This window comes from Scophthalmus maximus, chromosome 11 (genome assembly GCF_022379125.1).
Source record: "Scophthalmus maximus strain ysfricsl-2021 chromosome 11, ASM2237912v1, whole genome shotgun sequence".
Lineage (NCBI taxonomy): Eukaryota > Metazoa > Chordata > Actinopteri > Pleuronectiformes > Scophthalmidae > Scophthalmus > Scophthalmus maximus.
The window spans coordinates 12,645,942-12,663,124 of NC_061525.1; the positions used below are offsets into that span (position 1 = coordinate 12,645,942).

Genomic DNA, 17,183 nt, shown 5'->3' on the forward strand with positions numbered 1-17,183 from the left:
TTCTATAAGTTAAGAATTACACCTGAAATCTGTTACTCTTTTGAGTTAATATATCATTGTAAAAAATGCTCATCAACAGACATGGAGACATGGTTGTGTTAAACTTAATCTGCTGCCTCTGGGTCTATCGGTTGACAGGTTTTGTTTCACTTCCTCTCCAAGACAGATTTTGAGTTATTACATGTCCATCATGGCCTTTTAACTCCTGCTCACCTGCAGTAAAACTATGCTGCCTCTTCAAGCACCAAGGCTGCACCAGCTAATCACAAGAGTGCTCACCATTTTGCCTGTTTATTTATCCCTTTAAATCAAAATGGGAGCACATAGTTATCCAAGATGACTACATTTAAGACTGACAGGTCAGTTCTCCACTTACACTTCAGAAACTGATGGTGGCTTTGCATGATAATTTAACGTGGCCACCTTCATATTAGTCTGGATGAACAGAACAATTAAGGAAGAATGGCGCCGCATTCTGTCGTAAAGTGAAACAATATTATGGCTGCATGCATCACTCCTTCCTCCGAATGGACAGAATCAGAGTAATTCTTCTCATTCTGGCCTTTGTAATAGTTAATACCTGTTTTCAGTGGACCAAAACATTGTTTTTTTGTGTCCCTTAAATATCTGGCACCTATTTTACAAAGGCTTCCTGTGTATTAGAAAATCACACTCTTCAAAATGCCAATGAAATGGATTTAAAAAGGAAGCAACCTATTAAATCAAAGAGACTCTCTTTCTTTGTATTGAAATTAAGTGACAGCTACGCATGATTTGTCAGTTTATTCATGTGGGCGGTTTCATTTATTAATGCGACAGCAATGAGCCTGAAATGTTGAATCCCATCAAAGCAAGAATGGCAAGCACCCACATGACAAAAAAATTCCAGGTGTAGGTTATTTTTCATTCCTGTATTCATCTGTAAAAGGAACGCAACATGAGAGTAGGCTTGAGATGAGAACAAGTCTAAGGACTATTAGCCAAGGTGAATATAAGTCATGAGTCATAGCTTTGCTAAATAAAGTTTAAAAAAAATCTTTAACCTATCCTCCAAAGAGCCAGATCAAAGATGTTGTCCGACTGCAGCTGTCTGAGGAAACAAAACACAGCTACAGTAGTGCTCACACAAACACACAGGGGGGAAGACAGTCATACCTCTCCTTCTCTGCATAGTCGTTGTGTAGCTGGAGCTGCTTCTCTTGCGCCAGGTTCTCCGCTTGATTCTTCAGAGACTGCTCGTACTCACGGATCTTCTCCTTCAAGGCCTTAATGGTCACCTCTGCAAGAGGGTCACAGCAGAGAGACGTGCATTGAGTAAAAAGGAAGGAAGAGTCAAAATACGGGCAAGTATAGGGAGAACAAACTATAGGGGTTTCCTACTGTATATGTGATATATGGGAGTGATGACGCTAATGCCTTGGACGAGGGGGGGTTAACTTATGCTTTAGGAAAAGTGTTTCAAATCCCGCATTCTTTCTCGGCCAGCACAGACGAAGGCCTTGGCCTCTGTGGCTCCGGCCTAATCTTTATGTCCATGATCGGTGAAGAATATTCAACCTTCACCAACTTTAGATATGCTGTATTCATTAGGACTGCATTAGTGCTGAAACCCCATAACCTGATGACGGCTGAGCTTTGTATGGGTCAGCCTGAAATAAATCTAACACATAACTGGTGTAATAAATAGACCTGTGTGTGTGTGTGTGTGTGTGTGTGTGTGTGTGTGTTTCTCAGAGAAAGATATAACTGAGAGAGACAATGATGAAGAGCATTGCTGCTCACTGCCTTTGACTGAGGGCTCTTAGCACCTTGTGTGTGTGTGTGTGTGTGTGTGTGTGTGTGTGTGTGTGTGTGTGTGTGTGTGTGTGTGTGTGATTTAAACTCCAGTTTCACTCCTCTGACACATAATCAATAGAGGAGAGTCCCCTCAGAGCCCTCTTACCCCTTAACTGCTTAACTGAACTTTAAACATTTAGGTTGCGGGGATCAATGGCCCCTGCACTCTTTGTATGTGTGTGTGTGTGTGTGTGTGTGTGTGTGTTTGTGTGTGTGTGTGTGTGCAAGTTTGCGGGTGGCTCTGTGTGTGTGTTTAACAGGAGTGGGAGTTCCACGGTGTGTTTTGGGGTTTAAATATCCCCCATCTATTGAGGCTGGAAGGAGGGATAAAGGATGAGGGAACAGGAAAATCAATGGCAGAATGGAACCCTGCCGCTATCGAGTTGTTCCAATTAACTCTCGCTGAGGAAAAGGGGGGATTCCAAAACATTCCCCACCCGCTCACTCACTCCTCCTTTTCGACTGAAATTACACCACTATTATTACTGCTTCACACTCGTCTCTCCGCCTTTGTCAGTTTTTCCATCTTTCTTTACCCTGAGGTAGCCTGTCATTTTTTATTCATGAAACTGTGCCTCATGTTTTTTCCCCCTGAAAACCTATTTGAAAATGTAAAACCTTGTACATTTTTTGTGTTTTTGAAAAATTTATAAGGCATTAAAATATGGCCTTTCCCATTGAAAAGGGCTCTAAATATGTTTTTCTTTGACCTTATAGTTGCACTTAAAAGTTGTCTACATATCAGCAACATGCAGACCAAATGTAACAGTTGCAAAGACTGTGGCAAGTCATTTTTTGTCCTACCTTGGATTTACCAAAGAAGGCTTCCATTTTTTTATGTTTTAAATGTAAAAAAAAATAAGCTTTAAGAAATTTCTGAACCTAGCAGCATTAAAAGAACAACCTTAGTATTACACATTTTCAAATATACATTAACTACCTGAGGTGTAACTGCTACTTTAGCTGAAAAAATGCTTCATCAAGTATTTTACAACTAACAGGCAGTTATCAACTAGAAGTACATTTTTAGAAAAGTTCAGACTTCGGCCAAAGGTTTCACTTCACACCTGCACACATCCCTCCAACATTCCCTCTTCGCTCTGGGTCACTGAGAAAGAATTCTCTCATTGTTTGTGTTTTGGTCACATGGGTGTAATTATTCAAAATGTAACAAAGATGCCACATATGAGACTGAAATATTGAATTTTGATGTGTGATTATCTATGATTAAATGCGTGGCCTACTTCTGCATATATGAGTATAATCCCAAATAATGTGTGTGTGTGTGTGTGTGTTTGTGCATTTGTCCCTCTCTAACCTTGGTTTTTGACATCTGCAAACTCTTTGTTGTAGTCCTCCAGTGTCTCTCGAAGTTTGGTGTTCTCTGTCTCAATGTCGTGCATCCTCTGGAGCTTCAGCTGCAGCTGCTGAGCCAGCTCCAACACAGGTACTGGATCTGGCAGAGACAACACACACCGCGTTAACACAGTATAGAGATTACACAAAACAAGGGCTGCGAGGTGGCATAGTGAGCTAGGAATAACTGTATTCAAGGCCCTGCGAGAGCGAGCATTTTGCCCTGGTGAAGTGTCCTTGAGCAAGGCAATGAATCTCCAACCGCTCCAGGAGAAATGTTCTGGAGCTAACCCCGACCTTTGGTCTCCCTGTGGAGAATTACTAGTTACTCTCTATATATATATATATATATATATATATATATATATATATATATATATATATATATATATATATATCTTGGTTATCAGCACTATTATGATAAGGTGAGTTATATGTACAGAACCGATGCAGGCAAGCTTGACTGTATCTGCAGAAAGGACATCATTACTGACACTGAATTAACACAGATTAATGAACGATCAAAAGGATCTGTGGGCTTTTTAACAGATGTGTGCGGAGAGAACTGCTGTGCAGTAAATTCAGCAATACAATTTTTTTTACACATAGTTCATGTACATTTTTCTTGATCTAGGTTTTATAAATGTTATTTCTGTGTTTGTAAACATGGTTATTGTGTGTAATTATGTTTTTCCAGTTGGGTGTTCATTCAAAAATGGCTGTGTTCAAGTATTCAACATGCTGTCATCTTTGTTAATCAAGGTTATCGTTCACCATGATAATACCCTACCCTGTGCATGTCTTTGTCATGAGTCAAATTTGAATAATGGTCCATATGTTTTTCCTGGATTTTAATTGTTTTCAAATAATGATATCAATATCAAGATCCAGTATCGGTCAGGCTCTACTGCAGACACTTAGTGCACTTTACTGATTAGAAAGAGAAGAACAGAACAGAGATTTGACTTACCACAACAGTCTAAAACACACTTCTCTGAAAGGTCATGGCTTGTTTTCACATTCTGTATCAACTACACTGTTAACGACACTCCACAAAGGCGACCGAGTGATACACTATCAGCCCTTGTATCAACAAAGACTATTGTTGGCTGTTGGATAAAATTTGGTTTTGTATGGGGGGAAAACTCAAATGCGTCAATTGCTGACACAGCAAGAGAATTGGATAAGCAACACCAAAAGACAGACATAGACAGTAACATAGAGGAGACACATTAATGGCAGAGATTACTAGTCCATGATCAATAAACTTGTTTTCTATGATTCCACTTAAAAGTAGAGAAATGAGAGAAATGTGGGTGCAGACAGATGTGTGGGGACAAAGTGGGGCCGTAAAAAACAAGGCAATGCAAAAGGTAAATAAGAGATTAAAGAAACACGAGACAGAAGGAAGAAAGACAACTTTCTGGAGGCATTTTACCAACATCTCTGTGAACACACAGCAGGGTTAACTGTCAGTGTGATGAAGAGAGCCCTGTCAGTCAGGCCAATCACATCTGATTGGTGCTCATGGGTGGCAGACTGGTGACAGGCAGCCAAGAGACGCAGGCGATGCTCATCAGCATGCCAGCTAAAAGAGCAGTTTGTGTGTGTGTTTATGTGTGTGTTGTACAGATAAGAGGAACTGACAGCTTACAGCTGGGGGTAAGGGCTGTGTGTGTGTGTGTTTGTGTGTGTGTGTGCGCGTGTGTGTGTCTGTGAACACATGTGTGTCTCATGTCTGACGCAGTTAGATATATTAACTATGCTAATGAGAGATCAGCAGAGAACGATTGGGGAATTTCATGCTGATTTTGTGCTGTCAAGGTGACACCATGCGGGGCTAAGCTCTGACACACACAAAGACACACATGCACCTTGTCACAAACACAAGGGCGCACACGCATAGACTTCTCATATAAATACACACACAAGTACAAACAAACACGAAGGAACAATAACTTTGTACTCTGAATTTGGACTCCTATCTGCCTTGGCGCCCTTGAAACTCTAATTTCTCACCATTTTATCAAACCTTTGTCCTTCACATCAGCCCCTCTCTGAATCAACTGTACAGCTTGTTAAAAGCAGTTTGACTTGTGGGCAACTGGTGCTGAGCACTCTTGCCAGACACCTTTAATCTAAAGCAGAGCACAAACTGGGCTGACTAACCAGGCCTTCAGCTGATAGAAAACAGAACAAAACACACCGTTTCCTCTTTCAAGACTGCTGCATTAGTCAGGCTGGTCTGTGTCTGTGTGCGTGTGTGCATCAGGCATTACATCATTGTCTCGCTGCAAGTTAAGAATAGCCCCGTCAGAGCTGGCGCTGACTTATTGGGAGCAGTACAATCCAAAGATATTACTGTAGGTCTATCCATGTGGGAATATGATGACCTCCTTACGCTATAGATGAACTCAACTCCTCTCCCATTCCAACACAGGCCCTCCACGGCTCCCACACAGCTAAAAAACCTCCAACCAGTAGCGTCGTGACAGTCTGTGTGTTCTGTAACACTCTGTGCTGTGTGTCCCTCCTCGGCCTCAGCGTGCTGATCGCGACTGCTCATGTGTGCACTTTGCAGCAGCCAATCGTGAGCGCACTTGTCATCCATATCAGGATGCACCTTCTGTTAAGACCCTCTAAAGGCTACGCCAGTGGGGATGATCTCGTGGGGACATATTTAGGCGTTGCGCATGCCTGGATGCACAGTGCAGGAGCACCAGAGGGACAGTGTCATGCTTATTCTCTTCCCTTTTGGTGCTGTCTGCACGGATAAAGGGGTCTCTTGTTCACATTTTTGGACTCAGGAGGTGTGTCCAGACAAACACACAGGAAACACACCCAACACTTTCACTAAACACAGCCTTACCTGGGACATCGATTATTTTCTTGTACACGTTCAAGAAGGCGGCCTCTGCTTCTTTACTTCTCTTACTCAAGGCATCAATCTGCAAAGAGAAAAAAAGTAATGGTTCATCTTCACGCACAACAAACTCAGATCAGTGTCACATCCAAAGACACGAAAGGCAGGCACATTAATTTCACAGTAAGAGTAGTCTACATATCTGTCTATCCTCACTATGCATCGGTATGTTGCATGGGATGGTGTCTGTCTTGACAGTGGCTGTGTTGGTGTTTCCTTCCCGTGAAGTCAGTTCAGCTGTTCAGCCGATGACGGATGCGTTTCGTTTGCCGCATGCCCGCGTCTGTCTGTCCTCGAGTGAGTGTGCCTAAGTCCGTTGGTCGCAGTGTGTGTGTGTGTGTGTGTGTGTGTGTTATTGTGTGCGCGCCTCTGTGCGAATGTGTGTTCGTTTCCCCTCCAGCACGCTGACATCATTAAACAGCTGGCTCAGTCTTTCCAGCCACAGCAGGGGTAGATTATTCAGTCAGCTCTTAGCAGCAATACAGTGTGGATCCATTACTGATGCAACCATTAACACAAGAGGGCACGGCATGCATTCCATCACCGATATTATTGAAATGGACAGCATTAGAAGGGATCCATAAGAGATTAATGCTAAAATCACACGGAGGCAACGTTTTCAATGCTGAAACATGAGGCAACAAGCTCCACTAGTCCCTGTGTCACACTTCAATATGAGAAGCAGACAGGGTAGGCCAAACGCATCTGAAATCAAATCTTAATTGAGGGAAACAGATGCCAAATAAAGACATTCAGATGGTGCTACTGTACTGGGCAGAGCTACAGCTGACTTCTCTGGCTCACGCACTCAGACTAAACAGCCTTGTGTTTCTCTTCCAACTCCTCCAGCACATTCGCTGAGAGAAAAGGAATAAAGACAAAAGCCTATATAAGTCCAAATATAAAGTCTTCACATTCCCAGCCAAGCCAGTAGTGTAGTTGATGGGTGGGTTAGTAGTTCTTGCCACTGTAAACAGAGCGGGCTACATGTAATACTGCCTGGGCTCCTATGGGAACCTAATAAATCTCTTCACATGGCTTTGATTCATCTCTAGTTTTTTAGCCGCAAAACATCTGGCCCCGAGTAGGCTGGTGCCAGCAACCCCCCCCCCCCCCTTCTATTGCTCTCTGTCTTTCTCCCATTCTCTCTCTCAAATTCTGCTTCTTGTCACTTTCATGTTCTCCGACTCATTTTTTGACTTTCCCTCAATCACTTTCAATGTCAGTCTTTCTCACATGTTTCTCTGGCATGCACGGGTCTCCTGTCTTGCTCCATCTCTCACACACACACACACACACACACACACACACACACACACACACACACACACACACACACACACACACACACACACACACACACACACACACACACACACACACACACACACACACACACACACACACACACACACACACACACACACACACACGACTATATCTCATTCTCACATCATGCGGCATCATGTACCTTACCCTCTTCATGTGCTATGTGACATTGAGTGATCAGATCCTCAAATGCAAGGCCACTAATGGGAGATTACTGAGGCTGAGTACTAATACCTCTCACACACCAACACCAAACCTGCTCATCTGTGTCAAAATGTGTGTGCGTGTGCATATAAAAGAGTGTGTGAATTTCACAGTACCACATCCAAATCTCATGATAAACTAAGAAAATAAAAACACATACATACTCACAACCAACGTAAAAAATTATCTGCCGATGGCAGTGAAGGAAGCCAGCTACGTGACTGTACAATGACTGGGCCAAGGTCAGTGGTACAGCAGCTTTATATAGCCCAACATGGGAGGCAGGAAATAGACATTTAATGTAGGACACACCCTACAGTTAGAGGCAGGTTAACTGCAGGACCAGAGCCATTAGAAGACCACCCAGGATTTGCAAATACAACCCTGCTGTTCCAAACTTCAGCTCTCTCAACCAATCCCAATGACATCTGCTATTACATGCTCCCCTGCCCCCATCCCACACACACACACACACACACGAAGTGACACAAATGATACCTCACCAGTATCAGTAGGTTACTGATGAGAAGTGCTTGCAATTGCAAAAGGTATCCCTGACACATCCATACACACAAACACATATGTACATGCGTCAGCACCTTGTGCCACCATCACTCAGCACTGCCTCGCTCTCCTATCTAACCCATAGTGTGTGAAGGGCATCAGACTGACCTGTGTGTGTGTGTGTGTGTGTGTGTGTGTGTGTGTGTGTGTGTGTGTGTGTGTGTGTGTGTGTGTGTGTGTGTGTGTGTGTGTGTGTGTGGCCCCAGTGGAGTCTGATAAGGGGTGGCTATGGGAAGCAGAGACTGAAGCCTTGGATAATGGAAAAGCTTATCAGATCGATGGACCAACAAGGAACACTGAACATGCAACACACACGCACACACAACACAAAAACACACACACACGCACACACAACACAAAAACACGCACACACAACACAAAAACACACACACACACACACACACACACACACACACACACACACACACACACACACACACACACACACACACACACACACACACACACACACACACACACACACACACACACACACACACACACACACACACACACACACACACACACACACACACACAACCGGTTTACCAAACTGAGGTCTCGTGGAAACAGTACTGTTATTGGTAATAATTATGACCTGGGGGCCTCCACCTTTCAATGCCAAAGATTAAACCGAGTATCAAGACCTTCAAGTTCCTAGGCTAAAACTTTTTATTGTACTTTCTTGGTTCAACATTCACTTAGTAAAGATTCAGGCTCCTGGGTAAAACGTTTAAGGACGAAATTACTGTGAGACTTCGACAGGAAGACCCTCTGGTTTCTGGTGCTGTCTTGTCTTTGATCAAAGCATCGAGGGGTAAGCAAACAAAGACCGGCTAAAATTACACATTCTCAGAGCTACTCATGTTGTGGCATGCAAGCGCGCAGAATAGTCGACTGATTGATGGGCTGCTCTAAGACTGGCGCGGGTGTACACTATTATCTCAATAATCATAAGATAATGTCTTTCTCAGTTCCGCGACCACCCACTAAGCGCCTCAGCGTGTTCTGGTGTGCACGCCGTCGAGGTGTGTCAACATGAGGACGGTGGAAACAGCTGACAAAGCCCCAATTATACTGCTGCCGTTTCTACTCTCTAAATAGACTTTCGGATCATCAGCAGAACATGGTGGAACCACTATAAATTACAGCATTTTTACATAACCACTGGCTGTGGTTGCTGCTCTAACACAAGAATATGGAAACTAACCCAGTGTTAAACTGTAATATTCTGTAGCCAGTAGCAAAACAGCCCTGTCACTATCTATTGAGATGATTTTGTCTGTGCACGTGTTTTTCCATGTGTGTGCGCCGGGGAAGAGATACTATTAGGCTGAACGTCCACCCACTCCAAGCCCAAATAATGCCCCAGTCTAAACCGGCCGCTTCCACTCCTACCCTCTGACTTTCACATATGGGAGTGAACTGGAAATGCATGGCTGCCAGTAAGGAGGAGTCATGATGGAAATAGGCCAAAATGATGGAGGAGGAGATAGAGAGGAGCAGTGGGAGTTTGATATAGTACGCACACACACACGAAAGTCATCTCTTCTAAGTCAAGGTACATAAAAACTTAGGTTCCAACATTAAATTTAAAGTAAATAAACGTGCCACATTGAACGAAAACGGCTCATCATTCACTAGATGTACAAAAACAACAAACAACTTACCCTTCTGAATCATGCAGCTAAAGTCTGAGGAAATAGCATTTGGTGAGTTGTGACTGGCTAGAGCCGGGGTTTTGTGGTGCCTTTTTTTTTTTTGCAGGATGCAATTTAAACACACCCTCGGGCTGCAGGACTTCATGAATAGGACAGAAAATCAAGAGCAGAGCAGAGCGAAGAAAAGATGGAGAGGAAAGAGGGGAAATGAGATAGTGGCATGAGAACAGGAGATGGTGAAGAAAGGAGTGGAGAGAGGGAAGTGAGAGAGAAGAGATGACGATTCTCGAGGAAAGATGAAAGCGGGAAAAAGGAGAGAAGGTGCACAGAGGGGGAGCATGACAAGTCAATGAATGTCAAATGGGCTTTACCAAATGCCTCGTCTCACTGCTGTGCTGGGGCAGGTACAATATGTTTATCACTATGTCAATGTAAATTCTCAATAACACACTCACCTCTCCTTGGAAGCTTTTAAGCAAAGGGGCGACCTGTTTCCGGAAATCCTAAAAAATAAAAAAACATAAAGAGAAGGAGGAGGTTAGCCAGTCGCATGAGATAATGAAAAATCAATATCAATCCTATTTTACTCTTAGATAAACAGGAACACGTGCCAGTGATGTTCACGAGCATTGACAACTCATTGGGTTTTGTACTCGTACACTCGTTATTTCCACTAGCGATTATTCTTGACACTGCCAATGAATTAAAGAGTAGTGCGTGAGTGAGTGATGAATATGAGGGTGCGGAGGAGGGCAGGTTTGTACCCCGAGGTACTCTGGCGGACTGCGTTTCTCATTAGAACAGGTGCAGCACCACCTGGGCCACCCAGAGGCACCATTAGTGCGTGTGAGACATAGAGTAGATGAACCACAGCGTAGGCCTGCAGTTAATGCAAATTGTCTTGCCACACTTTTATTTTTACTGTAAAGCAAATGCTTTTCATCCTGCGAGTCCCATTGCATGACTTTTCAGTACGAGTCAACGGATTCAGATTAGATAGCCAGTTGAGTATGTATCAAGGGAACATGCAAATCACCATGCTGTTAGCTGAGCCTACATCCTGACAAACTGAACTGGAGCGTACGGTAAAAAGCACGGCAGAATAGGACATTCTGTACAGGAACATTTGATTTGCACAGTTTGTGGACACACACATACTCTCAAAAAACTGTCTAATGAAGACGTGAAGTAGGGCAACGACAGCTGTGTGCTTGGGAGACTGCACCTTTTTTTAGAAGTCTCTCTCTAAAAGCATATCGGATGCTGGAGGGAGTGTGCATCCCAAGCTGATCTGGGACCAGTGTCTGGGCTTGGCCTAATCCCAGGTTGGTCCAGACAGGCCGCTTGTCTGGGGCTGAGGACAGGTCATGACCTCAGTGACCCTGCTCCATTGTTACCTCATCAGGGGTCGTTGTGGCTGCTTGTCTGGGCCAATTCAATATTCCCCTGCTATGGATAATGACCTACACCCTACCCCCTCCCTTAATGCTCTGGTTCGCGCTCTCTCTCTCTCTCTCTCTCTCTCTCTCTCTCTCTCTCTCTCTCTTCTCTCTCTCTCTCTCTCTCTCTCTCTCTCTCTCTCTCTCTCTCTCTCTCTCTCTCTCTCTCTCTCTCTCTCTCTCTCTCTCTCTCTCTCTCTCTCTCTCTCTCTCTCTCTCTCTCTCTCTCTCTCTCTCTCTCTCTCTCTCTCTCTCTCTCTGTCTGTCTCTCCCTGTTTGAATGAATAAAAATATTTTGGGTTTTATTCTTGTATTATTTTCCTTCAGTTAAGGTTCCGTTGTTTTGTCAGAACCAGGCAAAATGTGCGTAAACATCTGTCTGTATTAGAAGACATTAGCGTACAACACTGCAATCATGTCACTCTTTTATAGCTAGTGTGTTATTATCACTGGGGCTTTAAATTCATGTAAATATTTATGTATATACTATGACCAAAAGAAACCTCTGTATAATGTAATGCAGTCTAGTCTAGAAGTGCTCCAATAATTACTACCTTTGCAAACTGTCTGCACGAGAGACCAACTCAACACGATTATCATTTTTTTTTTAAAAAGTCTTGAGTTCTAATCTTGTTGAATATTTTTGGCCGAATTAATCAAATGAAATACCTAATGTTATTGGAGATTAGAGGCTGATCTTTCCAACTTGCAGTGGTAACCCTGTACTCCAAGTTTTGGGAGTTTTTGTAACTGAATACTGCAGCAAACTTGATGAGCCTCCACACACATTCAAGAACACACACACACACACACCAGACACACAAAACAAACACATTCAAATAACGTGTAGAGGCAAGCTACTCCTTTTGCTGAATACCCTAGCACTGAACCCCTTCGGTCCACTCTCTTGTGCTCCACCCCCTTGCCCCCTCCACTTCCAAAGATTTATGACCATATAACATAACAATACACACAGACACCATGGTCAATCCGTGTGTGTGTGTGTGTGTGTGTGTGTGTGTGTGTGTGTGTGTGTGTGTGTAGTGAGGGGAGAGGAGGGGGGCCAGGCAGCAGGAGATGGATGGCTGGTGGTGTGAGCTGCCGGCAGACAGCAGACAGGCCAGCCCGAGGAATCCTCCAGGGAGTATGGAACTCACATTTGCTGTCTGTCTACCCTGCAGCTAAACACCATCGTGTGTATGTGCACGTGTGCGCGCACACACACACACACACACGCACGCACGCACGCACGCACACACACACACACGCACACACGCACACACACACACACACACACACACACACACACACACACACACACACACACACACAAAACAACTTGTTTTACTACCACTGCCTCTGGCCAGCAATCTTTGGGACATTTTACAACCATTCCCACCCTTGCTTTTATAATGGTGTAGTAGACGAGTCTTGACTAACTAAAAGGAAATTAAGAACTGGATGAATAATTCAGGCAACTTAGGAAGCACAGTGAGAGGTAGTCTAAAAAGAAGGAAAAAAATCAACAGTGTGTCAGTACTAATGAATTATGAAAACTTTGTTTTCTCGCTGCATTTCTTTGCACTACTTTAAAAATGCTACAAAAGCCTGTGTATGTGTGTGTGTGTGCCTGTGTGTGTGTGTGCCTGTGAGTGTGTGTGTGTGTGTGTGCGTGTGTGTGTGCCTGTGTGAATGTGTGCCTGTGTGTGTGTGTGCGTGCGTGCGTGCGTATGTGTGTGTGTTATTATGCAGACCATGAGTGCAGTTCACGCCGAGTACAGCTCAGTAGACTAGACACAGTCAACGTGGGCTGGTCTCCGGGTTGTTGAATAATGGATCAGAGACGGACTCCCGCTCAGCTTAATGCAGTCTGATCTGATGTGACTGTGATCTCTGCTGACTGGTGCGGACCACAGAGAACTGACAGCCCCGCTCTATAGGCTGGTCAACCACACGCACACGGCCACGCACGGGATGGCACTAACGCACACAAGACGAGTGCGGCATTATTAATCAGGCGCGGAGAATCACACGATAGGAATCTGCCCATTTTCGTGGTGGCCTTGATGCTTATATGCTTCCAAACGGCGGCAATTTTAGTGCCGATTCCTATTGAGCCCGTTACAGCCCTGTAATGAATCCTGTCGCTCATCTGGCCGGGCTCAGATTCCTCCTCCACATACCAGGGAGATGCCAGGGGCCACACAGACGCCAGAGGAGCCTTCCTAAATCACAGCCTTGTTACACTGATGAATGTGTGTATCCCGTTCTGTGATCTAGGCTATCTGCCTCTGTGTGTTTGTGTGTGCGCGCCTCTGCGTCTGCATGTTTTCTTTGTGTGTGCATGTTCTCTCTCTCTGCCTCCGCGTGCTTCTAAACCTCTCTGTCTGTTTGGCCTTCCTGTGTGTGTGTGTGTGTGTGTGTGTGTGTGTGTGTGTGTGTGTGTGTGTGTGTGTGTGTGTGTGTGTGTGTGTGTGTGTGTGTGTGTGTGTGTGTGTGTGTGTGTGTTTCTACTTTTATGTGGTTATATTTGAAAATGAGATTAGAGATGAGTGTGCAGGGTAAAGTGAAATTAGCGTCTTTTGTATGCAGGTACATTTTCCCCTGGTGTACCTTCCTCTGCACCGGGTGGGCTACATGCCGAAGTCAATAGTCACAATGCTCATCCTGTGGTAACTATAATAGGCCTACTGTCAACTCCGCTGAGAGATGACAATTTTCTATCCACCGTCTACTCCATTCATACATAATTCATACTACCTTCAATAATTCACCATGGTGACATTACCAATAATAACACAACAATACTTTGTTTTCACTGTGTGGTTTGAAATACGTTGCCTTGGTAACAGAGATGAAACAAATATTCCCAGGAGTGATGGGAACACAGGAAGAGGACAGAATTCCCTCCTGATCCCTCTTAGTAGAGTCTCTCTCTCTCTCTCTCTCTCTCTCTCTCTCTCTCTCTCTCTCTCTCTCTCTCTCTCTCTCTCTCTCTCTCTCTCTCTCTCTCTCTCTCTCTCTCTCTCTCTCTCTCTCTCTCTCTCTCTCTCTCTCTCTCTCTCTCTCTCTCTCTCTCTCTCTCTCTGACAAACTCACGGACCAACCTTTCTGCACGCATACAAAACTAGGTCAGATAATACAAACTCCTGAGGGGTTTTCTGTTTTGTCTCTTTAGGATTTCAGGGAAACTAATGGAGAGACTATTTTTGGGAGCCAAGCCCGCATCTCTGCGCAGTCTACTCCTCCCCTGCTTTCTCAGTAAATAATCATGGCTGCGGTTATAAGGAGAGCAGACACAGAGAAACACTGAGGCGAATACAATTATCACAAGAACTGCAGGATATATGCGTGTTTGTGTGTTGGTGCGTGTCTGTGAATATCGGATTCTTACCTCTGGTGTGTTCTTCTTGAACTCGCGGCTCAGGTCGATTAGTTTCTTCCTGGATTGTTCACTCTCGTCCTGTCTGTTGGCAAGTTGTGTGGCGGTGGCGTCTAGTTCTTTCTGCAAAACAAACACAACTTTTTTTTATTTTATTGTTACCATCATTATAATCAACATCATTCTTATCACTCAAGATTTTAAAAAAACAGACTACTTGACCCATCTTGCGTGCTGTAGACTACCGGGCTTGCCTCAGCTGAACTTGGCCAGTATGTTGCGGGACCAGAGGCAGAGAACAGTACCACAACACTGATGCCCCGCCAAGGAAAACCTGTCTACACCAGTAGTTTCATCAGCTACCAGCGCAAGTATTATGTGAGCCAGTCAGCCCGTTAGTCAATCAGTTGCCACTGTGTCGGACATGACAACTTCTGTAGCAGTAGTCTGCTACGCATGCAGCTCACTACGATTATTGAGTGTCTGCAGCAGATGACCCCTCCCCTCCCCACATAACAACAACAGTACAATTATCAACAACAGCAGTGTTGTCAAGGCCGAGGCAGGGCCCACATCCATTTTGCATTGTTATTAACAGCTATTTATGAGACCAGTTCCAGATGATGGGCCAAGTGCTGACATTAACAAGACATTCAGTCCGTGTAAAGATTGTATCTCTTTCTGCTGAGTGTGTGAGCATTGCTGGATTATGTTTCTGTTGCATTCGTCATTAGAGCTGGGTCGAGTTCTGGTTTTGTCGGTCTGAAGCACTGTAGGAGCTTAAACTAATTTGATTTTAAGCAAACCAACTGAACAGGCCAGCAAATTAAAAAGTAGCCTTGGTAACCCGTGCCGATGGCGTCACAGCGTTAAACCCAACGTGTATTACATTCCAAATGAGCAATATGACAAAGTGATTAAAATATTAAAGTTTGTTTATAAAAAGACAAATGGAGCCACCAGCATCTGACGAACTGTGCACAACTTAATGTCAAGCCGAGGTTCGCAACATAAAGGAGAAGAAATATTGTTAAAGGTGGTGAGGAAGACGCACACGCTTGCATGCACATTGTGTCTATTTATGGGTAAGTTCATATGTTTTTGTGGCAATGATGAGAACAGACATGACAGACTTTGTATCTAAGAAAACATTTTGGCTTCAAATTTTGCATTACGAAAGTTTTGCCACTCACTTGCCCCGGCTGATTGTGATGCTGCTCACTCTCTGCTGCTGCTTCTTATTTTGTGTATATTGGCAGTTGGCAGACCACCTTAGAGGTGCATTACTGCCACCATTTGGACTGGAATCGCTAAGCTTCAGTTCATGGGCTCTCTCTCGGTGTCATGTTCAACTCAGGAGTTTCAACAGCTACAGTCCAGTGTTTGGCTTCATAGAAAACCGTTTTTTAATTTTTAATTCTTTTATTTTTTACACTGGCCTTTTTTCCGTTCTCTCGTGCAGATCATCCATTCACTCAACCAACGAGCGTTTTCTTCTCTTCCAGTTAAAATTCACTCACCTCCCTTTACTCCGCCTCCCCCTTTTCCTCTCCTCCTCCCTCCCCATCCACCTCCTGTGAGGCCGCCCACCCCTGAGAGTGATTAAACGCTGCTGAAGGGCCGTTATGCTAACTAACACACTAATCATTTAATACACACATTACCACAGGGGCCCTTGTGGCTCAGTCTGCTGACAAGGTCCCAAAACACACGCACGCACACATGCCCAGCCCCCCACCACAACTCCCCTCCAACACACACAAGAAAATACAACCCTCTAAAGAAATAGTGTGATCAAAAACTAATTAGGAGATTTTTCTTCCCCCCATCAGCATTAAGTCTAATTCTCTGACCAGCCGTGATCTTGAAAAAATATGACAAATGGACTGTCCTCTGAAATGGATTTTATACAGTAGCACAGGATGTTTGGGGGTAAAAAGCTCACTTGCTTACATGTCATCTTGCTCTCTCTGCCCACAGAGCAGTTGATGTAGCAGCCTGTCTGCCCATGGCCATGGAGCAGCTGCACTATCTGTTAGTGAATTCGAGCGTGCGCAGAAGCTTGTGCAACGCTTGATGAAAGGAGAGGGACCTAATAAATTTTAATCATGTTAAATTAATTGTCAAAAAAAAAATGAATGCTGTAGTTCATGAATAGAGGTGTAATTATTATATGAGTTAAGATTAGCTACAGAGCAGGACACAGTTGATTCAAAATATTAACATCCAATTGGCAGATATTCACAATATGATGCATTAGGCCTTAAGGCTTCCTTTTCTGGGTGGTGGCGCCATCCCCAAAATCATTTTAATATAACAACTCAGCGGAACACTTCAGTTTAAAGCCTGATCAGAATTCAGATGGAATAAACAGCGTCTAGGATAAATTTGGGTATGTCCCAAAAGTTAAGAGATGATGCCGTTAATCATCCAAGCTGGGCCATTAAACATAAGGAATAAATTCTAAAAGTACAGATTCTCCCTCCGAG

The 17,183-nt window shown here is 44.1% G+C and overlaps 1 protein-coding gene across 7 annotated transcripts in view; it reads right to left on the reverse strand.

Moving 5' to 3' along the window:
• The window catches only part of cux1b (cut-like homeobox 1b), a 62,487-nt gene that overhangs the window by 29,036 nt on the left and 16,268 nt on the right, over positions 1-17,183 (reverse strand). For all 7 annotated transcript variants that reach the window (XM_035621787.2, XM_035621782.2, XM_035621781.2 and 4 more), the window contains exons 2-6: positions 14,707-14,817; positions 10,329-10,376; positions 6,062-6,140; positions 3,155-3,292; positions 1,156-1,279 (exon numbers count right to left, since the gene is read on the reverse strand). In XM_035621787.2, the coding sequence (XP_035477680.1) occupies positions 1,156-1,279; positions 3,155-3,292; positions 6,062-6,140; positions 10,329-10,376; positions 14,707-14,817 (500 nt within the window). The remainder of the gene's footprint in view (positions 1-1,155; positions 1,280-3,154; positions 3,293-6,061; positions 6,141-10,328; positions 10,377-14,706; positions 14,818-17,183) is intronic.